This window comes from Calypte anna, chromosome 2 (assembly GCF_003957555.1).
Source record: "Calypte anna isolate BGI_N300 chromosome 2, bCalAnn1_v1.p, whole genome shotgun sequence".
Classification (NCBI taxonomy): domain Eukaryota; kingdom Metazoa; phylum Chordata; class Aves; order Apodiformes; family Trochilidae; genus Calypte; species Calypte anna.
The window spans coordinates 146,785,982-146,811,365 of NC_044245.1; the positions used below are offsets into that span (position 1 = coordinate 146,785,982).

The window sequence follows — 25,384 nt, forward strand, 5'->3', positions numbered from 1 at the left end:
ACAAAAAAACCATAAGCCAGCAACCTAGTCACACAAATAGAGAAGTATGAAAGATTTCAATTTGTGCTGTATGATAAGCTGTAATTCAGGGCTTATCTGAGTACAGGGCTTACCCTGTACTCAGCCCTGGTGAGGCCACAGCTTGAGTCCTGTGTCCAGTTCTGGGCCCCTCAGCTCAGGAAGGAGATTGAGGTCCTGGAGCAGGTCCAGAGAAGAGCAAGGAGGCTGTGAAGGGATCCAGCACAAGTCCTGTGAGGAAGGGCTGAGGGAGCTGGGGGTGTTCAGCCTGGAGAAGAGGAGGCTCAGGGGAGACCTCATCACTCTCTACTACTCCCTGAAAGGAGGCTGGAGCCAGGGGGGGGTTGGTCTCTTTTCCCAGGCAACTCTCAGCAAGACAAGAGGGCACGGTCTCAAGTTGTGCCAGGGGAGGTTTAGGTTGGAGATTAGAAAGAATTTCTTTATGGAGAGGGTGATCAGACATTGGAATGGGCTGCCCAGGGAAGTAGTGGATTCTCCATCCCTGGAGATATTTAAAAAGAGACTGGATGTGGCACTCAGTGCCATGGGCTGGAAACTGCAGCGGTAGTGGATCAAGGGTTGGACTTGATGATCTCTAAGGTCCCTTCCAACCCAGACAATTCTATGATTCTAATGGTCAGAAAAATAAAACACCCAACATAACTTCAAACAGGTAGCCATGAAACTGTGAAGGAGTAAACTTCTAAAACATATGAATTAAATGATCTAAATAAAATGTATTTCTTTTAAAGGAGGATATACAGCACAGGGGGAGAGGAAAAAAATCATGTTAGAGAAACTGCAAAATTATTTTGGGATCTATGACTACAAGATAGTCAGGCACCAATCCTTAACATTTGTTTAGGTTAGACCAAGGCTAACACTTCAGTGTGGCTGACAAAATTTTAATGAAGTGTTTCACTCTAGTGGAGACTTTAACCATTTCAGCAAATAGTTAGGACCATTCCTCATTCTGCAGCATTCTCAGATTTTCTTTTCAACTTCTTCAAAAAAGCTTTTCTTGTCTCAAGGAGCAAAGTTTCAAAGGGCATTTTCCATTGCTTTCCCTAATCCTTTGACCTGATGGTTTCAGCCTCCAAAAGTTCCACTTTTATAGATTTTCAGATTGTTTGCAGTGAAAGCAGACTGGACAGTAACCAAGCAGTTTCCTTTCTTGAAATATGCACCAAGACTTTTATAACTCTTTTGACAGCAATTAAATCTTCATTCACTGAGAAGACTGCAGTAAATTTTTACTTTTTGGTCTTTTTTTTTTTGCAGAGACATGAGCCTGAGAGGAAAACACTACATTCACAACATTAGATAATATACTACTGGTGTTAAACTAACTCAGGGGGAAAAGAACTTTCAATAAAGAAAATTAAGCTCCTTTACGTCTATTTGAAGACTTTCAAGAACCATCTGGATTCATTTCTGAGTGACCTGCCCTAGTTTTGGTCCTGTTCTGGCAGGGGTTTGGACTCAATGATCTTTAGATGTACCCTCCAACCCCTGTGATTCCATGATAATTTTTAATTTTTTTTAATAAGGTCAAAAACATTTAAGGGCACCCACTATTTGTGATTCTAGACCAAGTCACATTTGAGAATATTCAAATGAATGAGAAAAACTGAATTATGAACCCCTAACTTTATGGCTTAGTTATGTTGTAGTCTAGAACATACACAACGTGAGTACTTTGAAACAGGGAGATTTTGTTGAACCAAAACAGGAAGGTAAAAATTAAGATGCAAAATGAAAATGCACCAGAGTCACAATTATAGACTGCCTTCTATTCCCATTTTATATATTTCTACATATCCTTAGAAAGCCCAGAGTTCATACAGTTTTATTTTCTTTCTGGGTAAAATGGCAAGCCTGCAAGGAATGAGGAAAAGAGACCATGAGGTCTCTTACTAACTTTCACACATTGGGCTAGTACAAGGTACTAAACAGATGGAAAGATTCCTGAAAAAGAAAACCAGGGTTCTGTTCCTGGCAAAGCAATTCAGTGAGTAAAAAGCACTACGAGAGATGAGAAAAGATGAATAACAAAAGGCAGAAAAGATTTAAGCAGCACAAATATAAAAATATTAACCTACCCAGCAAAGGCAGTTCTATAAACAGATTTGCACAGGGTAGTGCTATGGAGGAGGAAAACAGAAAGTAAAAGGACAAGGCAGTGCTATACATGTCTGAAATTACAAACAGAAACATATAAGTATAGCAGAGGAAAACACTCCAACATCAGTGACACAGCCCTTGCTCCTCCATCTGTTCCTTGTGCATAGGAAAGACTTTTCCAGGTCTCAGAACTGATCTGGGCCATTTCCTTTGTGACTGGACAGCAGCAATTACTGACAGCTCTTCCCTGTCAGGAAGGACAAATGGAGTTACTGCAGGTTACTTCTGTCAAGTTGTCCTTCTGGGATCATTTCCTATACATCCCTCCTGGGAGTGAGCTTGGTATCACAGTACCAGAGGATGCAGAGGATGCTTTCTTCACAAAGCAAAATCATCAAATTGCTGTCTGCATTGCCTCCCACTTTCTCTTTCAGCCACTGTCCCCTAGAATTTTTTTTTTCTTTGAACCTAAATCCCCTACCTTACGCCTTACTGTTCCAGGAGAGATTCAACACACAAGTAGAGTGATGGCCACACAGCCCTCCAGGACTCAGCCTGGCACAGCACACTTCAGAGAGACACTGTGCTGTGTTTTGCAGAGCTGTTTTCAAGGGGAATGAAGGTCCCCTGGCTAGATATCCTGTTTAGAGAGAACTTCCACATACTCATTGCCATGCCCTTAAATTCAAATGCCAAGTGTCACAACGACATATGCACTGAAAAAAGGCACTAGTTGCTGCTTCCACTGTTATCTGTGACTCACATAGCCACAGGAGTTACCTTTTACAACAGTGTCCTGGTTTGGGCCAGGATAAAGGTGATTTTCTGTCTTGGACTTTTGCTTTCAGCTGAGTCTCTTGGAAGGAGCTGCACTTGCTGAAATGAACAGCAAGTTTCTCAGGCAGTGTATGCTTCTGGGACTGATCCCACTCGATGTTTAGAGTTACAGCTGGAGAATGGGGTGCAGAACCAAGGCCACTGCTCAGCTCTGAGGAACATTTTGCCCTCCAGAAGGAGTAAAGAGGTCCCACCTGCAGCCCTGCTTTGGGGAGGAACAGACAAGATAGATGCCAGAACTGACCAAAGAGAAGATTCCATCCCATACACCTCATCCTCAGGATAAATTGGAGGGATCACAAGGGTCAAAGCCCTTCCTGCTTCCCCTTCTTCCCCTCTCCCTGTTTGCTTCAGCATCCTGGGAGGATTCCATCCCTTCTTCTGCCTGTGCTCCTGATCCATGTCAGCCTGAATCTGTGTGTTCCTGCCTCCAGCTCCCCACTGCTTCTGACCCCAGGAGTCCAGCCTGGACTTTCCCAGGGCTGCCCTGCAGCCTCGGTGGGGATGGGAGAGTTATTGGGGGAAAGGGGGAGGAACCTGGGATCCATTTTCCTGTCTATTTGTATATTTGTATATATTCAGTAATTTTTCCTATTTCTCATTCCTGTTTCATTAAAGCTGTGTAGTTTAGTTTCCAACCCATCAGTCTCTCTGCCTTATTCTCTCTCCTTTCTTTATGAGGGAGGGGAGGGGCATTAATAGAGAGCATCTGGTATTTGGTTTAATGGCTGGGCAGTGTCAAACCCTGACAAACAGGAACTTTTCAAAGTGAGTGACTTGCACAAAAGAGGTAAGGTAGGCAGAGCTGCCACTTCACTAATGTCTGAGGATCAGGCTTTTCAGTTTGTATGGTTTTTGCTTTTTCCCTCCACCTAAATCATGGTCAACGTTATTATTCAGTGAAACAGAGGGTCTTAACTGCTCAAATTTGGGCACAGCGTTTTCTTTTCCCGAAATGACTTCCCTGAAATTGAACAACAAGCACTCAGAGCAACACTCACTGAATTAAGGGGCCCAGAACACAATAATAGAATTATTATTATTTTATTAATTTTTCAGTTAGAAGTCTAATGAATGCCTAACATTGCAATTCCATTCCATCTAGACTGGGAAATCATAACTCACACTTGGATATCAAGCACACAGAACAGCTACAAACTAATTTAACTCTTTTACTCCATTTGTAGCAGAAAAATTATGTGGGTGAGGTTATGCACTATAGTTGCATGACAGAACCACCACAAAGCTAATCCAAAAAATTATTTCCAAAACTACAACGTTAAAAAAAATGTACCTTAGATTTTTTAAAACTTTACAGAGGTACAGACTGAACAGCAAAACCAGTCCTTTTCGGGAAATCACAGAGTTGCATAGAAACATAGCATCACTTTGGTTGGAAAAGACCTTTAAGATCATCAAGCCCAACTGCTATTCCAGCACCACCAAGTCCCCAGACCTGTGTCTTGGCACCATAGCTACTCAACTTTTAAATGCCTCCAGAGATGAGGACACCACCACTTCCCTGGGCAGGCTGCTTCTGTGCCTGACAACCTTTTTGGGGAAGAAACTTTTCAAGTTGGCACAACTTGAAGCCATTTCCTCTTGCCTCTGGGAAGCTGTAAGAAAGCTCTGGTTTACCTACTGAACAGCTCTTTGCAGCAGGAAAGCAGTGTAGGGTTTCCTTGCTGCCCATAGGATTTGCAGCAGAGCCTGCAGGGACAGCACCATGTACACCCCTAGTGACTTCAGTGCTCATCTGCACAAACCCAAGACTTTAAACCCAAAATGCTTAAAGAAAAGCTACAGGGAAAGTGGTTCTGATCAAGCAGCAACCTGAAAAACTCTCAGCAAGGAATCTGTGTGCAGAGAAGCTGTGATGGGTCAATGAGAGCTGGCTTGGATTAGACAGCTCATGGCTCTCACGTTTTATCTGGTTTTATGGAGAGTTCTCTGCACTTGGCACTGGCCCCCCTGGGCCCATCAGAACTAGAAAAGCTGCTCAAATGTTTATTAAGCATCTGATGTTCTTAGAAGACTCACTAATATCCTGAATACTTTTCTGTCTGGTCCTGCTCAAGAATTAACATCTTCAAGGAGCTTCTTGGAGAACCTACAAGGAGCTCTACAAGGAGTTGGATGCCATCTACATCTACCAAGCTGAGAGAAAAAATAATCTGGTACTTCATGTCACACCAGAGCTGTGTAACTCCCTGAAGGTGTCACAGAGCTTGGTACACTTCTGTAGGGCTCAGGCTTCCTGTCCTAATATATTTTTTGCAGCTATTAAAGAGCTTGCTGCAATAAAACCCATGAATGAGTTGAAGTCATTCATGTACAGAAATAGATTGCAGGATTTTTAGCACTCTGGGAATTGGGAGCAACACTGCTTTGTACATTAGATCTGTTAATACTTAGTAGTATCAAAATTTCATGCAGTACTTTCCTTCAAAGAAGTCTGAGGTGGTTCTATTCATTAATTAGTTTTCCCTTAGACCAACCTGGCCTTTCAGAATCACCTGGCAGGTCATGTTTGATTCCCAGTTAATTCCTAGTGAGTTTTTCTACTTCCCCAAAGCTTTCTACTGACATTTATGCAAAGACAAAGCAGAGCCTTTTATGCAGACATTTTTCAGCTTTGAAGCAGTTTCTGCAATACCAACCATTGCCAATCGCTTGCCTTTTTCTGACAGGTCAGAGCAGAATCTGAGAGATGATCTCAGATCTGAGAGAGATGGTTCAGTCCTGCAGGGGGTTCCTTCCCCACTCCTGCAAGTATTTTATTGAGGAGAAGGCTGGGATGGACTTGCTGAGTTTTGGCTTTGTGCAGTGCTTGGTGATCACTGCTGTGCCTGGCAGGCCCTGGGATTTCTAAATAAGAGTGTGAAAAGGTAACCTTGGAAAGGGCAAGAAATGAGCCAATGATCCTGATTGGGAGTGCTTTGGGTGGTGCCAGTGGTGTTTGCTGGCACTAAGGGTTCATCCCAGGATGACTTAAGAACATCCTTAGCTGCATCTAAAGGGTGGGTGGCAAGAAGACAGAGCCAGACTCTTCTCAGTAGTTCCCAGTGACAGGCCAAGGGGCAACAGGCACAAGCTGGAATATTGGAAGTTCCATTTAAAAATAAGAAATAAATTTACTGTGAGGCTGACAAGGCACTGGCACAGGCTGCCCATGAAGGTTGGGAAGTCTCTTCCCTGCAGATACTCAAAACCCACCTGGATTCAGTCTTGTCTCTAGTTGAGACCCAGTGCTCCAGGTGATCCTGCCTTAGTAGGAGAGTTGGACTGGAAGATCTCTAGAGGTCCCTTCCAACTCTGAGAATTCTGTGATCTCATGCAGTATGGCACACAGATCACCCCAGCCCCAGTAAAACACCTACTGTGAGAGATGGACCTTTAGGAAGCATTTAGCAATGCAAAACAAATAAATGAAACAGGCAGCCCAGATGCTGGAGTGCTGGAGATTCTGTTTCAGAATTTCTCCAAACTGGAGAAGGGTCTGGTGGAGAAGAGAACCTTCCCACCTGAAGCTTGTCTGACACACATCAAGTGTGAGGGTTCTGGACACTCTACCCACTAAAATACCCGACAACAGAGCTCTCAAAGGTCTCATAGTGCTGGAAGGTGGTGCTCTCTCGCCTTCTGAGTTTGACATCTCTGTCATACACTGAAATTCAAAATAAAACTTTAAAAATAATTCATGATATTCATTAGTCTCACAGGAGCCAACAATAAGAAAAAAATATATAGGACAGGAGGAGCTTTATTTGCTTCAAAAAGCAGTAGTGGCAACTGAAGGTGGATAAATTAAGGCTGGTGGTAAAAAGCACTCTTGAATGGCATGGTTTACCACTATTAAAGTAACTGTCAAGGATTTACAGTTTTCTGTCACTGAAATATTTTCATAAAATTGGCTGACTTCCAGAAGTACATGTTTCAGCTGAGAATTCATGGCTTGATCCTGTAACCACTTTAGTGAATCTATCAGGATCAGATGAGGTGTAACATCAGTAGGAAGTTTTCTACCAAGGCTACAAGAACAGATTGCCATCCTTTGGACAAGATTCCAGCCTTTTGTCTTTCAACTGATTTGCTCTCAATTTGTACTTCTTCCCTCCCTATTCTGGACTAGAGCAATACTTTAAAAATCTGTATGTGGCTACCAAGCAAACAGACAAACTCAGGGAAAGGTTTTGGACCCACCACAGAACTGCACTGACCAATGAAGAGGTAGAAAGATATATTAAGAGGCAACAGAAGTCAGCATGGAAGAATTAAATCAAATAGATATAGATAACCAGCCACAGGAAACAAGGATTGGGCAAGGGGCAAAAGCTAGAAATAGCCTTTGGAAAAAAAGGACCAAGGTGCTGAGTTGAGAAAATCTGCTGAATTTCTCCAGCAGTGGAGAATCTGGGATTTTAGATTAATTTTTTGTGTGGTTAAAATATGGGATTACATCAACTGTTTCTCACCCTTGTCATGATAAGGATTCAGTGGTTATATCGAAATACTCCAAACTATCCATCTTGTGTGATCTTAGACAAGTCATTTACACAGTGATCTGGGCTGTCAACCACTGATCCAAAATGGCAGCAACAGAACTAAAGCTTTCTATTACTTGTATTTGCATAGTGCCTGACAAAAAATGGAGTTCTGCATAGTGCTCTAATCCTAGTAAAGTCACTGATACAGTATATGAAATGCACTGCTCAGTTTGCTAGATATTTTATACAAAAATATAACATAAATGAAAGTAAATTTAATAAATCATAGAATAAAATGCATATAAACTAACTACTGCCACAAAGTAATCTAGAAGCTTCCTGGCTTCTGAGAATCACTTTATTAAAAAACATGCTTCTTGTCATTTGTCTTTTGCTCTTGTTCAAACATATTTCAGCTAAATCAATAATATATTTTAAGAGTCCCAGGCTTATCATTGGCTGAGTTCTGCACTTTTAAAAAATATAACTGCAGAGAATTATATACATTATGTTCAATGCACTTAATGGCTACAGACACTTGATGCACATACACTTAACAGTAATATTTATCCTAATACTCATTAAACTACACATCTCTAAGTCAAGGGGCATGGAAAGTATTCTAGGCACAAACCACATGTACCAGTGCAGAGGATTCATTTTTCCAAAACAGTCCAAGTACTTTTCCCTACAACTTCTACCACCAGAGAACAAGATTTTTATTCCCTTTAAACACAGTAACATTAGAAATTTAATTTACTGCAAGTTTACACGTACAGAAAATTAGGTCTGAACCAACCACAAAGAAAAATCTAACCAACTGCACTCCATTTGATCAGCATCTCCAAATTCCTGCACCTGCCTTTCTCTATGTAAGAATTCTGTTCATCAATTCATTTTGGTCTCTCCTAACCCCAGCAACATACAGGAAGATCAGCAAATGATAGTATAGAAAAACCAGTTTCATAAAAAGGCCAACAAAATATAACTTGGAACTATATCAGGTAAAACAACATAAAATTACACTTAAGTGCAATTATGTGTTTATTAAGCCTTGTACTAGGACTTTCCTCTGCCCTACATTCAACAATTACCATAATTTTTAATTTTCCTGGAAATTTACAACTTTTAAAGCCAAACTTTTCCCCCTCACCCTGACAAAATGTCAGCCTTTGACACTGATAAATGTTAAAGTTAGCAGAGTATGATTGTAGTACTACACTAAGATACAAACCTGTATTAAATCCTGGGATTTTATGCCTGTTTTCACTGATAGCAGTAGAGAGCCTTCAAAACAATAACAAAAAAAATTGAATTATCTTAAATAATCCCTCGGTGAGAATAGTAACACAAACCATTTAACAAAAAATTTGCAAGTGATGACCTTTAAAACCTGTTTTACCCCATAAACAGAAAATGTGGAGCTTGCTGTGATGCGCATCCAGACATCCCCCTCAGTGAAATGAAGTTGGTAAAGCAGATTCTGATGTGCCCTTTCAAAATGGCTTGGCATCAATTACAGCCATCACAGTCTGTGTTTCCAATTTCTTCCACGGAAAATTACAACACTTGACCTACTCTTTTGAAGTCCCCACAGTGACAAATTACTAAACTTCATCCTCTGTCTCACACTCCTGGTTAAGGCACTTATCAAGAATGCCACTTTTAGCTAAAGAGAAGATCTGCAGTCTAAAGAATCTACCTTTTTATGAAGATGCACCTTAACTCCTTTGGCAACCTGCCCAAAAAGCAGAAAAAACCTCTGGGCATATTTGAACACTTAAGAAACTGATTTATTTATTCTCAAACTGAGAGAAAAAAAAAAAATAACCCTGTTCTTGGAGTTTGGATTGACAGGAAGCTGAACATGAGCCAGCAGTGTGCCCAGGTGGCCAAGAAGGCCAATGGCATCCTGGCCTGGATCAGGAACAGTGTGGCCAGCAGGTCCAGGGAAGGGATTCTGCCCCTGTACTCAGCACTGGTGAGGCCATAGCTTGAGTCCTGTGTCCAGTTCTGGGCCCCTCAGTTCAGGAAGGAGATTGAGGTGCTGGAGCATGTCCAGAGAAGAGTAAGGAGGCTGTGAAGGGATCCAGCACAAGTCCTGTGAGGAAGGGCTGAGGGAGCTGGGGGTTTGAGGCTGGAGAAGAGGAGGCTCAGGGGAGACCTCATCACTCTCTACAGCTCCCTGAAAGGAGGTTGGAGCCAGGGGGAGGTTGGTCTCTTTTCCCAGGCAACTCTCAGCAAGACAAGAGGGCACGGTCTCAAGTTGTGCCAGGGGAGGTTTAGGTTGGATATTAGAAAGAATTTCTTTATGGAGAGGGTGATCAGACATTGGAATGGGCTGCCCAGGGAAGTAGTGGATTCTCCGTCCCTGGAGATATTTCAAAAGAGACTGGATGTGGCACTCAGTGCCATGGGCTGGGAACTGCAGCGGTAGTGGATCAAGGGTTGGACTCGATGATCTCTGAGGTCCTTTCCAACCCAGCCAATTCTATGATTCTATGATTCTATATTTTTTAAAACAACAGAGTAAAAATTGAGCAATTTCAAACTAAAGGGATGCTGTTAACAAAGTCCTGCATGTGGTACACAACATTTACCTCAGCTTTCAAAAAACGAATTCCCCATTATTTTTCAGTGCCCTGGGTCCTTGTGATTAAAAGAGCACAGAAAAACAGAATTAATAAAACTTATGAATCTCAAAAAAAGCTCCATCAAACACTTGGCAAGAATTTATTATGACATGCAGGATCAGAAGTGAATATGAGCAAAAATGTAATATGAAGGTGAAACCACCTAGCAGATTTCTACAACACTACATTTTGAACTTGACTATTTCATAATGCAAGGCCTAGATCTTAATGATCAGAATAAAATGCTCTTAAGAGAAGAAAAAGAACCTAAATTCCACTTTCTTATCCATGTCTTTTTCCATGTATTACAGGAGCTTATTAGTTCTTGGCTCTAGACGAGAGGTGTAAATAAAGTGCAACTAGGATGGAGACATTATTTACTACCACTAGAAATAACACTAAAGCCCAAGCAGGGATTTTTTTGATGCAAAGGAAGATGATGAGGATGTAATTTCTGCACAGCATCAAAAGTAATTATTATATTTATAAAGTAATTATTCCAGTAACCATATTTGAAGAGCATGCCTCCTCTCACACAAACTACTCTTCTGAAGAACACATTTTTATCCTCAATGACTGCTCAAAAGCTCATGTGGTGAGGTCTACCACTTCAGTGTGCCATTTTACTCAGACTTATATTGAGATAAGCTAATTCTTGCTGTATCAGGGAAAGATTTTTAACAGTAATACATTATTAGTAATATCTAAGTCAAAGGAAATATAACTTACATTCATGATGCTGCACCTAAACTTACATTCCTGACTAGATCACTCAGAAGTCAGAAAAACTATTTTCTCCAGGTAACAGGTTTCCAGAGCTGTAACAAAGAAGCCTTCCTCATTTTTAGGAGCAAAACAAGAAGCAAAGAGATACAAAATGTAAAGCCATGAGTAGTATTTATTTGATATGCAACTTACCTACCTTGTTAGCTACTAGGCTCTGGAATTATAAACTAATAGCTGTGAGGATAAGGGTGAAGAGATCTTAATATGGAATTATAAATTAAAATCTACAAGGGGAAAAGAGAAGCAATGGAGGAATAGGAAGGTGAATTAAGATGCAGGTGAAAAGCAAACTCCAGATCTGCAGATGGAATGCCCTTGATGTTGCTAAGGTACCTGTGGAACTGCTGGAGTTCAATTATGGTAAAACAAAAATTGTTCAAGAAAGTTCTCATGTTAGTGATTGTACTACAGCATGTTTAAAATTAATAAGACTTTAATATTTAGCTAAAATTAATAAGACAGCAAGGAATTTTACTGAACCTACGTGGAACAACTCACAAAATGTAAAGCTACTGAACAGAAGGTAGAGACTCCCAGTTGAGGAAAATGTTGTTATACTGAGTAGCAACAGGACTTCAGAACAGATGAAATAATAATCATTTCAAAATCAAATAAAAATCATGATTCCATCTAGTCCTCGTATTCATTACTGTGCTTTACAGAAAAGAATAACTCAAATCAATAAAAGTACTTTCAATATACTTCCAGCTTTGATGCAAGGCATACATTACACTGAAACTCTTATATTGTGCAATGTTTTCTTCTAATGCATAGATCTAAAGGTCTGAATAAAGTTCTTTCTGACACTGGTCAGTAAATGGCATTGGTTTGTCATGTCAGGAAAAAAGAACATCCTTAAGGTAGGTTGTTACACTTAACTATGGTAAGACAGCACCTGTATGACACCCTCTGCATTCAATTTCATGATTACTAATACAGTTAATTAAAATCTATATTCTTTCAAAAGCACATGAACAACTTCACTGGATCCATTTATGGAGGCACTGAAGAACATTCCAGCTGATCAGAGCTGCCCTATCATTTGGTCTCCAAAGTTCTGTTTTCTGGTGTATTTTACTTTCTGCCACATTTTCCCACCAAAGCAGATGCCATCCTCCTGGCCACTTCCCACATTTCTGGTCAAAACATCAGCAGTAATCATCACAAGTCTAGTAAAAATGAGCTTAGCAAAATTCTATGTTTATCAATACTCATAAATTAAATGGATGGAAATACTGCACAAATCTTTGTAAGGATGAAGTAGAGAAATACATTTGTATTATAAATACAAATATATTATAAAGTTAACACAATGTCTAGCATATCACAAATTCTTATTAAATTGAAATCTAATTATCAAATGCTTGAAAGAAACTCTACTAAAAACAGAACACTTCCTCATTTTCAGATAAGTCATTCTGTAAGAATTCTTGTGTTGCAGAATAAGTTTTTTCTGTACTTTGGGGTAAAAGAGATCTTTTACCTACAGCTTGTTTCTTTGATCAATTGAGCTGACTCTGTTCAGAAGCTGATACACTGAACATGAATCAGTCAGAAGTGAAGACATGTAGACAAAGAAATGTAGCACTATAAATAAAATAGACACTGTTGAAATAAAGGGTTTATTAGCTGAAGCATAGCATGATACCCACTGTGCTACTGGGCTTCTCATTCAGACCTGGACTAAATCCTCTCATTTTAGGAGTACATACAATCAATCAAAATCCACCTGCAGAGATGAAAAAACAGTTTCAATTGGACATTCAGAAGAAATTCAGGGAGCAGGGAGGATGAGTACTTTTAAAGGCAGTTCATTGATATGAACTCTCTCTACTAGAGCAAGTCTTCAGAGGACTGATAAACCACAGTCTTTTAATTCTTAGTAAAAAATTCATTAATTCTTGGTGCCAAAATGTTCCCCATTCAGCAGAAGCAAACATGAGGACAACTGTGGCAACTCTTGATGCCAGAGGATTAATAGCAAGAGTAGTAAAAAAAAAGAAAAAAAAAAAAAAGATAGAAACAAACAAACAAGGCACCTGAAATAAAAGGTCATCTTTAGTCTAAACCTCATGTCTGACCTGTTCTCTTTAAGGAGAAGAACTAAACATGCAAGAAGGTATCCTGAATTTACAGTGCTTGATGTGGCAGGTAGCAATTTACATTCTGGGAGCTGTAGGCTACAGGAGATCCAGAGAAATATCTCAACTTCTCGTTATTCCTGAATTTTCTTACAGAGTTGACTTAGAAGCATCACCATGATAAGCCAAAGTAATTTTTGGACTTCATAGTGACTTCAGGGTCACCCCAAAGTGTTCATCTGTATTACCTTCTGACTTACAAAAGCTGCTCAGAGGAAACTTCCTTAGTCTGAAATATTTCCAATGTGACAGCACTCAGAATGCAGGAAACAGATACACAGGAATGATGTCTGCTGTTGGTGCTCACTATATTAATGACTCAACTATAGGATGGTAAGGTGATGAAAAACTACCAGAAGTGGTTCATCTTAAGAGATAGTGACATGACCTCAGTATAGCAACAGGGTTTTACTGCAGTTGAGTAACAAGGTCAGCAATGGCCATGCCTGATTCCTTGAAGAAATAAACTCTGGTGACTGCTGAGTTTGTTACTGTTCACATAAGCTCTGTTTATTGTGTTGATGTCAACTTTATTTTTCCTTCCTTGAACTTCAGACAAGAGAGAAAGATGGATGAAATGTGCTTTATACAGTAGATTGTACCTGCTGCAGCTACCCTTGATGAGCCATTTGTCTGGGTATAAGCAGACAATCAGCTCTTGTTTACTGAATGACAATGAAGAAGGTCTGGAGAAAACAGTGCTTTTGACATGAAGTGAATCTATCCAAAATCTTTCTATCAATACTATAAAAATTGGATAGGCCTCTTTCATGTCAAGCAAAAATAGGCAAAAAATAGGAAGTACTTCAAGTTGTAAAACATGTTGAATTGAAATTGCAGCTTCTACAGTGATAATACTGAATATAAAATACCAGATGAGATGAATAAATTAAATTTATTCAAATACAGGGGGAAATAGATTCATTTTTTCACATGGCTCTAGAGAACAGCTTCAGGAAAATATTTCCTTTGTGTCCTGAAGTACAATCCTCTCTAGGGCACAAGAAAGCATTCATTTCTTGCTGGAACAATTCACAGAATAGGAAGAGGGTTGGCAAGTAGAAAGAGACCTGAAAACTCAACTATTTATAGAACCCAAAAGTACCTAAAGGAGTATTAGCAATTAGTATTAGTGGGCAGGGAAAAAAACTTAAGAGCTTTTAGACACAAACTACTGGAAAACTGCAGGGTTTCATCCAAATTCAGTCCACGATGAAACTTTGCCAGCTGTGTACCAACTAGCAAGAACTGAGGTATCTCTTATTTTTGCAGAAAACTCTGCTTTTGTTATCCTCTTTATCTCAAGGGAAACTGCAAGTCTTGGCCAGAAAGGCTACAAAAAAATACCTTGCTGACCCAGCATGGGGTTAGTTTGCTCACAGCTCTTAATCTGAGCAGACTTCAGGAAACGACTGGCTTTCTGGTAAAAATCTCACAAATGTCAATTTTATTTTTTTTTTCCCCATAAAAATCATCTTAGGAAGAGAAGAAGCTTAGTTTGAGGTATACTTTTACAGGCTGGAAACTTCTTACAGAAAGAGAGACTTGTGTATTCTCTTTTTTTTTCCTTCGTAAGACTCAGTATCTTTAACACTGAAGAACTCAGAGCCACAGACTTTACAAGCACAGCACTGAATTCCAAAATAGGACAGTGAGAAAGCTGAACATCTAACTTGGACTACATGCTCCTGCCTAAAATCTCATTCCTAAATTCACACTTATCCAAGCAAAAAGAAGGAATCCACATTTCAGCTGTGCTCCATAAATTCAACATACCCACTAACTTCATCAGGATCCAGGATTATTTACAAGTTACAAATAAATAAATAAAGAAAAATGCAACTTATTCTGCTTAAGGGTTTAAATTTAGGATTAAGTTTAGAATTAGAAAAGATTTAAAGCATAGAGGAAAATGGACTTCGAGCTTAAAGCATCAGCAATATAAAGTAAATCTCCATTAACAGAATACTTCCCTACTAGAAGAGCAGAGCCTGAGAAGTGCATGGAAAAAAGGACTGATTGAGAACTGCATCTGGTTTTAATACACTGCTGACTAAATCAGAAAAGAGACACTAAAGACAGTGTACTACATTAGATTAGCTCTACATATCATATTCTAACACTTCATACCATTTTCTGACAGTGCAGGAACCAAGAGGTTCCATGGGATTACTTAAACCTCTCCAGTTTCTGCAGCTGAATCTCTAAAATTAGAGTTCACTTCCAGGATGCAGAGTAAATTTTCCTAAGCATACAAGTTTCAAAGTAAATGAATAAATCAGCTGAAGCCATTTTTAATTACAACCCACCCTGCAGTCTGCCATACAACTGTCCAGTAATCAATCTGTGGCTAAGCTTAAACCAAGATTTTAATAAAAAAAAAATATGCTTTCAAAGTTTTCCTCACCTAACTGAAAACCTCTAGATTTGGCTGTTAGGTTTATGTAACATTTCTTAATACCAGATTTATTCCCATGAAACCATGGGCATTATGTTGAACCAAGGTACTCTGATAAGTAATTTCCTTTCTCACCTTGTGAGAAAAAGGAACACCCAATGAATTACCATTACATTATGGTAATCACTGTGACTTCAGGGATCAGATTTCCAGAGATCACACAGATCACTCTATCTTTGGGGACAGAGTGGCTAGAGAGCAGCCAGGCAGAAAGGGACCTGGGAGTCTGGATTGACAGGAAGCTGAACATGAGCCAGCAGTGTGCCCAGGTAGCCAAGAAGGCCAATGGCATCCTGGCCTGGATCAGGAACAGTGTGGCCAGCAGGTCCAAGGAAGGGATTTTGCCCCTGTACTCAGCCCTGGGGAGGCCACAGCTTGAGTCCTGTGTCCAGTTCTGGGCCCCTCAGCTCAGGAAGGAGATTGAGGTCCTGGAGCAGGTCCAAAGGAGGGCAACTGGGCTGGTGAAGGGACTTGAGCACAGATCCTATGAGGAGAGGCTGAGGGAGCTGGGGGTGTTGAGGCTGGAGAAGAGAAGGCTCAGGGGAGACCTCATCACTCTCTACAACTCCCTGAAAGGAGGTTGGAGCCAGGGGGGGGTTGGTCTCTTTTCCCAGGCAACTCTCAGCAAGACAAGAGGGCACAGTCTCAAGTTGTGCCAGGGGAGGTTTAGGTTGGATATTAGAAAGAATTTCTTTCCAGAGAGGGTGATCAGCCATTGGAATGGGCTGCCCAGGGAAGTAGTGGATTCTCCGTGTCTGGAGATATTTCAAAAGAGACTGGATGTGGCACTCAGTGCCATGGTCTAGCAACCGCAACAGTGGTTCAAGGGTTGGACTCGATGATCTCTGAGGTCCCTTCCAACCCAGCCAATTCTATGATTCTATGATTCTAAGCCTCAAATCCATAATATGTGGATGGAGTAGGAGTCCCTTTCTTCCTTCACTGAGAACTACACCAAGTCAAATAATCTCAGTTTCCAAGCATGAAAGCCAGTACAGAATTGCCTGGGTTAAACACAACATGCTGTTTGCTAAGAGATGATATTTGTTTAAATTTCTCACTGCAGCTTTTGTATTAAGACACAGAAGAGCTGAATATCTAAACACTGCAGTGTTACTCCAAAAGCAACAGATTCAGCCTTAAAATAGACTATTTCACCTAGCAGTATAACCACAGCAATGCAGAGCTAACCAGGGGCTAACTCACTCTGCTGTAGAGATGCACCCCAGACCCAACATCTTTTTAAACAAAGCTTACAACTACTTAGTAGTGAACAGCAGAAAAGACTACACCTTAACATATTATCATACTGTGATCTGATATTCTATTCAGCTTGAGGGTACAAGGAGCTTTATGATGAGATCATAAAGCAATGTTTACACTGGATTTATGAGATCATTATAACAGTCATTTCCAGAAGCCTGTGACTGGTTTACCAGAAGACAGCCCATAGCAAAATTGAAGCCATAGATTGCAGAGTTCTTCTGCAATAATGGCAATATCCAAGGCTTTATCCAAAAACTGTGAGGCAAACAAGTGGAGAGGGAAGGTTTGGGAATTAAGACATATAAATATCCAGACTACACCATTTGAGAAGGAGCCACAAGAATAACTTTTCATGAATTTGCACTGGCAAAAATTCACCTGTATTTGAAGACTGGGCTAGTGCACAGTATACAGGATTGAAAATTAACTGCTATTCCTGCATATTCACCACAGACTCCTATTGCTAAGTCATTAATACATCAGAGATGTGCATTTCCACCACACACTCAAATTAAGATCAATCTTGTTTCTTAACTTAAAAACTCCCATTTGCTTCTTACACTACTCCTTGACACACCACTTAAATTGGCTTGACTATTACAAGACAAAACTTAAGCCACAACCAAGCAATCGCACCAAATCACACAGTGCAGGACACAGGCAACAGCCCTCAAGCCCTTGATTGTTCTACAGCAACAGAAAGAAACTTAATTCTTTAAGGAAATTCTAGGGAACTAAAAAAGATTCATATATATTTTGAGACTCAGGTTCAAAGGGAATCTTGGATCATCTCTCTTATATACCCCATCCTGCTACATGTTAGACACCCATGTTCTTACTCAGCAAAAGCATCTGTGTTTGACAAGGAACATATATCCATGTACAGCAAATTCCTCAGAACCCAACCAGGAAAACTGGACCAGAACATATTCAAATTACACCTTTAAATGCCTAACTGCCTCAATTATTTACAACAAGTGCATGATAGTTCATTTGGAATTTTTATTGTAAAGCTAATGGTGGTTCTTAATTTCTTCCTGTTCAACAGCACTGTCAAAGCTGAGCGAAGTCCCACACAAAAATAAAGACAGTAATAAACAGGAGTAGACAGCAGATATAAAACCTTATCACAGAATGACTAGCAGTGAGATGTAATGTCATCATTTAAACAGACAAATGCAACCTCTTCAGTTGTGACAGGTAATTTTTTCTGGTCATTTGCCCAGTCCCAGCTATTCGTGTCTGTATGCAGAGACTTAAATTATGTGGATAGTCTGGTGAATTGAAAATACCTTGAAGATCCTGTTAAGTTCTGAACTTCATAAGCATTTTTAATCCAGAAAAAACAAATAACTGTTTTATAGAAGATTGTTATTTATTGGTACGTTAACGTGAAAAACAGAGAAATGGGCATTTGTCAAAATGGAATGAGTGATGACAGCTGATACCTTACTGTGGTTTTCTTTCCTCATGCACAACAGAGTAATCTTACAAATACTGGGAAAATATAAGTCATATTTTTCTTATCATGGATGTTTTCTGACAATACAGTATCAGAAAAACAATAATTTCAGTAATTAGAAATATAATTTTGCATATTCCTTCAGAATTTTATCATGTTGGCTATCCTAACACCCTGGATGTTACTCTGCTCCCTGTATAAATCATCTCTTCTGAATACTACAAAAAGTGAAAGCTCAGTGATAAAGCCTCTTAGAATTAACAGTACACTGTTAATTTGGGGCATACTACAGGAGTTGAACACCAGTTGTAAAAGGCTCAATTCAGAGACAAATCTGAGCAAGGTACCTCTTGATGCTACAGCAATGTGTATTCCCTATTGAAAATTATTTTGATCATCTGCAAGGTACTTCCACCACCAAACAGCAATGAATTAAGTCAAAATTAATTCATAAACATAACAACAGAGTCAACCATGTGCATTCCTACCAGACTGCTTCCCTATACACTGTTAAAACCAAGTTCTTCCTTTATGGTTCTCCAACATCCCTGTTATACCATCACATCACAGATCACTGTGAATCTGAAACTTCTTGGTTGCCAGGACAACTGGCTGGAAAGCAAAAAGTGCCCCACAAGGGTTTTTTCATGTATTTGGTGCAAGTAAATTCTGTATATCTGGATTTTTAGTCCAAATTCGAAATAACATTCCCTTTGTTTATATAAGTCAGAAGTGAATATAGGTCAGATATTCTACACACATTTCTAAACTTAATCATAGAATAACAGAATCACAGTTAAAAATTAATGCTGGACATTTTACCAACCTAAATATCAAACAGTTTCTTCAATCTTGTTCATTTGTATTTATGAGCAATCAGGAAACACTTTGCTTTGTCATAAAATAAAGCCTTTACTAATTTATATCATCTTTCATATGTTGTCATCATCCTTTTTATGAATATGATCAGAGGGATGGAGCCCCTTAGACCTTAGAGCAGCCTTCCAGTACCTGAAGAAGGGGCTACAGAAAAGCTGGGGAGGGACTTTTTATGAGGGCATGAAGTGACAGGACAAAGCTTAATGACTTTAGATGGAAGAAGGGAGATTTAGGTTACACATTAGGAAGAAATTCTTTAGAGTGAAAGTGGTGAGACACTGGGACAGGTTGCCCAGAGACACTGCAGCTGCCCCATCCCTGGAAGTGCTCAAGGCCAGGTTGGATGGGGCTTGGAGCAACCTGGTTTGGTGGGAGGTGTCCCTGCCCATGGCAGAGGTCTGGCATAAAATGACCATCAAGATCCCTTCCAATCCAAAACCATTAGATGATTCCATGAATCAGCAACTTCCAATCCAAAACCATTAGATGATTCCATGAATCAGCAATACTAATGGTCGAAAAGAAATGTACTGAAAAATGAACAGCTTCACCACTTTATTGATCAAAAGAATTGTAAATAACCCCGCTGGGAAGAAAGGAAATTCATAAACAAAGTGAGTTACTTGGGAAAAGTAAAGCAAAAAAATGTTTGCTTCTCAGCTAGATGCTGAGGCAAATACTGCACTGTACAACACCTGATCTAAATTCTAAATTAATGAAGAACACAGAACCAAGTAGGAAATATATGAAATACTACAAAGCATGCACAACATTCACTGCAGTTAAGGATGAGACCTAGAACAGTACATTTTTTACAATCTATGTTATTTGAATCTTAAATCATGTCTTCTGCAAATCTGGCCAGCATGAAGCTGCTTCTTATTTCACTGCTCAAAACAAGTTTACATTATCAACAGGTCTGATGTTCACCAGAGAAACAAGCAGCAGCTTACTCCAGGAAAGGCTCCCTCAGTAAGCACAGTGCAGTTCCTCCTAATACAAGTTGTTCCTTAATCTTGCTACTTCTATTTTCTTTTGGCTCTCTCAATTTTTCTGCTTTATTACTTCTACAAACACCTCTAACAGGCCTGGTACTGGTGTGAACATAGGACTTGGATCAGAACATGTTTAGGAGGCAGAAATCCTCCTGCAGATTTTCACTTAAGAACATCAAGAATTTATACAGAAACAGTTTCCTGCAGAATATTCAGCACAAGCAAGCAAAAGAGGGGAAAACCTTCCTTGAGTGCACTGAGCTGACAAGCAGCTGATTACAATTTCTAGTGTTAGTCTGATCTTGTTTTGCTTTTGTGTTTGTTTGTTCTAACATAGCAACCCAAACACAGATCAAGCTGTTCTAAAAAAAAAAAAATAAAAGAACAAAGGGAAATATTTACGAGACAAATAAACCTTTATTTTTTAATCACAACAAACCATAGCAGAGTACTATCAAAATAAAATGTTTTACTGATTTTGATGTCACTTACTTACCTTTACATGACTGAAGTCACCAACTTTGCTGCTTTCTTGTGGATTAGTAGGTTTAGTTTCTACTCTTGGTTTGACAACCTGTCGGAAAGGGCTGGAGAGTGGAAGTCCACTAACACTGATTCCATCTAGAAAAAGAAGAAATAAAATTTTTGTTGTTTGTTATGCTTTTTCTCCAGCAAATCTGTACCTGTATTATCAACAGGAGACAAAATACACATTAAAAAATATTAACATTTTCTACTAAAAGGGCTAAATGGATAAAGATTATTTTGCCATATTTTCCTCTAGAAGCCATAAATTTCCAAAGTGGAACACACCTAGACCTTAGATAAGATCACAGGAAAGGAAAATAACTTTGGGAAGTAATTTGAAATAGCCCAACTGAGATAGATGTCAGAGTTAAGAATACTAAATTAATATTTGCAATATCAGAAAAGGACAAAGATAAAAATTTGTGCTTTTCCATGATAATGACCCTATCAACTTCTTAATATTGTTAAACTTCCAGTATGAGGCCTCAGGATTCCTTTTCAAATGTACAATGTGGGAAAGAACAGAAAATAGAAGGTCATTTTGTACCATCTGCTGATGTGAAAATATATAAAATATTTGTCATGTACAAAAAAGAACAGAAACTACAGTTCACGTTTTTAATAGTCACCAAAAAGTTTAACAGAAATAGGTATCTTCAGAGGAATGTACTCAGTTTGGTGTTTACTAGCAGTCTGTGTACTGGCATATAGTACAGCAATAAAATACAGTATGACATCTTAGTAGTATTTTTATGACTGACAAGGTTGTATGGCTTGAAGGTAAATAAATACAGTGCAGCACATTTGGATTTCTCAACCTACCAAAGCCACATTCTAAGCACAGACCACTAAAATCTGTGAAATTTTACTGTTGAATCAAAAAAGTCAGAGCAACAAGAAAAGTAAAATGCTGGAGATGTTACATGTATTAAGTCTAGAGTCACAATATGTTAGTAACAATTTGTTATTATTTGGATTTGCATCTTAAGTCCAAAGAAGAAAAGAATTTTGTTCCTTTATGCTGTACAGAGCAACTGCAATGCACAAACACCAATTAAATACAAGCAAAATCTCATGTATTGCAGCCTAGAATACGGATGGAAAAAAACCAAAACACAAAAGACAAAAATGTTACACAAAATCCAAACACATTTCCTCTTTGGAAACTGTTCCTCTCAAATTATATTTGCTAATATCCCTATTTAATTTGATGACCTTGAATCTGGACCTGTTGAGGACACAGCCCTCAATAGAAGAAACCAGAAGAACAAGACAGAGCATGAAATAATTTTGCTTCATTAAAATCCAACTTCACAGGTACCCAATAAGAAAACCAAGCTGAATTTCCCATATTCTTTCCATCCAGTTTCCTTTATTAACAAGTTTTAAATATTAAAAAAAAAAAAAAAAAAGTGAAAAAAAAGTGAAAAGAAGATTACAATTTCTCAGGGGATTAATATTTCCATCACAAACCATCATCAGCATCATCTACTCAAACCACTGCACTGAAGTCTTCCTCAGGGATCCATATCCCTCACACCTTACAGCACATACACTGATGTATTCATGTGGGCAAAGCCTGACTTGATGCTGTGTACTGGAGCTGGGTTTGGCTGGGATAGATAAATTTCTTTATAATAGCCTCTAGGTTGACTGTTTTTTACATTTTTTCTGGAAAACAGTGTTGATAACACAGAAATCTCTCAGCTATTGCTGAGCAGTGCTTACACAGCCTCAATGATTTTCTTCTCACCCCACCCCAGGTAGGGTCAGTGAGTAGGTTGGGGGCTCACAAGAAGCAGAGGGGGACACAGGTGGGACTGTTGACCCCAAGTGACCAAAGGGACATTTCATCCCAGATGATGTCACACTCAGCAATAAAACTTGTTGGGGGAAGGTTGTCAGGGGAGCCACTGTTGAGTGATGGGCTGTGCAGCAGTCAGTTGGTGTTAATCAACTGGTTTTATTTCCATGATTTGTCTGTCTTGGGGTTTACCTTTCTCTCTGTTATTTTATTTTTCTCATTCCCTCCTTTTTCTTTATTTTTTAAAAATTACTATTATTTATTGAATTGTTAAATTCTCTTTGTATCCAACCTACTCGTTTCTTTCTCACTTTTACCCATCCAATTCTTGCCCCATCCCCCCAGAGGAAGGGGGGTGAGTGAGCAGCTGTGTGGTGCTTATTTCCTGTCCAGAGTTAAACCATGACATTATCCAGGCTTTTTCTGAATTCCACAAAGGATGTGAGAAGCAGAATGAAGATGTCCAAACTGTCTACCTTGCCATGCTGTACTCCCTGGCTCCCCAGGGCTCAAGGCACTTCCCTTCAAAGGATTGTATGAAATCCTACCAGTCAAAACTCAGTGTGCATAAGTTTGTTTATCCAAGTGCAAACACAGTTTTGGACATGTGTCCAAATTTTTTAGCATCTTCCTGTGAAGAGACAAACACTGGAGTGACTCACAGAGATTTACCAAAATAGGAGAAGTACATGATGTACCTGTTCCATCTTTTAGATAGCATCATAGACCAGAAGAACAAGGAAAAGGGATCACAATGTCTCAAATTCAAGCAATAGAATTTCAAGTTGCACATCCCAAAGGTTTGAATTTTGATTATTAGATTGCATGATAATCCAGGCATTTTCATAGCATGGTTTGAGTTGGAAGGGCCCTTTAAAAATCACCTAGGCCAAACCTCAATTCACTTTCTTTTTTACCTTCAGTGTTGTTCTTTTAAAGGTTAAATAGTTAATGAATTACACAATTAATCAAAACAAGAATTCAAACAAACAAAAAAGCCCCAAAACAAACAAACAAAAAAGCCAGTAACAACAAAAAGAAACAAAACAAACCTGAGAGCAAGGAGAGCATAAAGAGAACATGCCCACAATGTAATAATATCAAACACATGCAGCATTAGTCTGGTTTTAATCCTTGTTAGAATTCTTATTTTAATCTCTATGAATGTTGAAATTAAAAGTATTTATTAATATTAAATATAAATCTATCTGTTCCACATGGGTCTGCTGCAGAAAAAATCAACTACTACTCAATTAAAATGAAGACAGCCTCTTCTCTTATGATGCAGCTACATTAAATGATGGAGTAACCTTGGCCATGAAGAGCAGGGACAAGGCAGGAAGAGGAGCAGAAAAGAATTTTACAAGGGATAATAAGAATTTTAATTCTGACTTGCACAGGGAATAACAAGATTACCAAACCACTTCTAGGCCCTCATTCCACCTTTTAAAAGCCAACATACTAACTAGCCTAAAATTTGAGGCAATACTGCACTAAAAAGCTAAAGACAGCTTGCCAACAAAATAGATCATAAATCTATTTGATAGTAGGCTTTGAAATCCATTCTTCTAAAATGAAGGTAAGTTTTACTTGAGGAAAAATAATTCTTTGCAAATTGATGCTTTTACCAGCTTTTAGTTAGGACAAAAGTTGACACTGACTAGTGTATAAAATTGCAAATAAAAGCATGAAAAGAACCAAGTACAAAAAACTGCATGGCATTAGTCAGATTTTCCATTTTGTATAAGGCACAAGTTTTTCTTTCTTTGAGAAAGGAACAGATAATACCTAAAACAGCATCATGGACATCACAGCTGTTCTTAACTGCTTTAAATTTTAAAAATCATGTAAGAAAAAAAGAAAAGGACAAAGGCTGGTTTATGGTCCAAACCTTTTCTTTAGGAAAGAGATTTTTTTTTTTTTAATCTCCACATTGCAACTGCAAAAGGAGGCATGACAGCAAAATAAACACTGATCCTGCTTCAGGCTAAGAAGAAAGTCTAAGGTAGCCAGTGAGGAGCCGAAGCCCTGGCAGATGCAGAACCTAATGTTGGTAGAGGAAAATGCAAAATTGAAAACTTTAGAGCATCAGTGAAGCAGCTCACCAGAGGCTTAAAATGCCTCACACATTTTTCAAGACTTCATAAGGCCTACCATCTCTCATGAAGTTTAGAAAGATGCTAAACCCTCCACAATTTTCTTTCATCAGACCATACTGTAAAACAGCTTGAGTAGCTTTTCACTACAAAAATAACAATTGTCTTTCTACTCTGTCCAGAATCTTCCTAATTTCTGGAATCCACACCAAGTATTCCCATGGTAACAGCACATGACCAATACTTTTTTTACAGTAACTGCAGAAACACAGCTTGCCTTTCCAACACCTCAGAGCAAAATCTCTTACCAGCACTTGCTTCTTTCTCTCAAAAGTTAAGCAAATTAACTTCATTAGCCAGCTCCACAACACGCTGCACAGAATAACACACAATTTTTTTATTTGAATGAGGTGCAGCTAACTAAGGGAGCTAAACCTGTAGATTTCCCACCCAGTGGTAAGCACTGAAGGAAGAGTTGGGCTGTAATGCTGTTGTACAACAATCACTGGCCTGAAGTACAGTGGTTTCCAGCTGTGTGACAAAAGGACACCCCAGACTTGTGTTCAAATCCCAAGGCAACCTACAGCTCACTGACTGTGTGATGCCACAAGAAATGCACAACAGTGTGAGGGTTACAGGTTAAACTCTTCCTTCTCTGCAGAGGAAATGCTTGTAATCCAGTAGCAATACAGAACTGCTTACTGCTGCTTTATAAAGACCCATGAAAATGTCCTTAATATTATATATGGGGTCTCCAAGTCTGGGTGCTGGCTTCACGGGGTCTGTGTGAGGAGAGGGCAGTTCCAGGAGGGAAGGGGTGAGGGTGGGAATGAGGAAAAAGGGGCAGAGAGATGCCTTAAGGTTTGTCTT

The 25,384-nt window shown here is 39.2% G+C and overlaps 1 protein-coding gene across 4 annotated transcripts in view; it reads right to left on the minus strand.

The window, feature by feature from the left end:
* Positions 1-25,384, minus strand: part of TRAPPC9 (trafficking protein particle complex 9) — a 504,673-nt gene that overhangs the window by 396,533 nt on the left and 82,756 nt on the right. For all 4 annotated transcript variants that reach the window (XM_030445091.1, XM_030445093.1, XM_030445094.1 and 1 more), the window contains one exon: positions 20,583-20,707. In XM_030445091.1, coding sequence (XP_030300951.1) covers positions 20,583-20,707 — 125 coding nt within the window. The remainder of the gene's footprint in view (positions 1-20,582; positions 20,708-25,384) is intronic.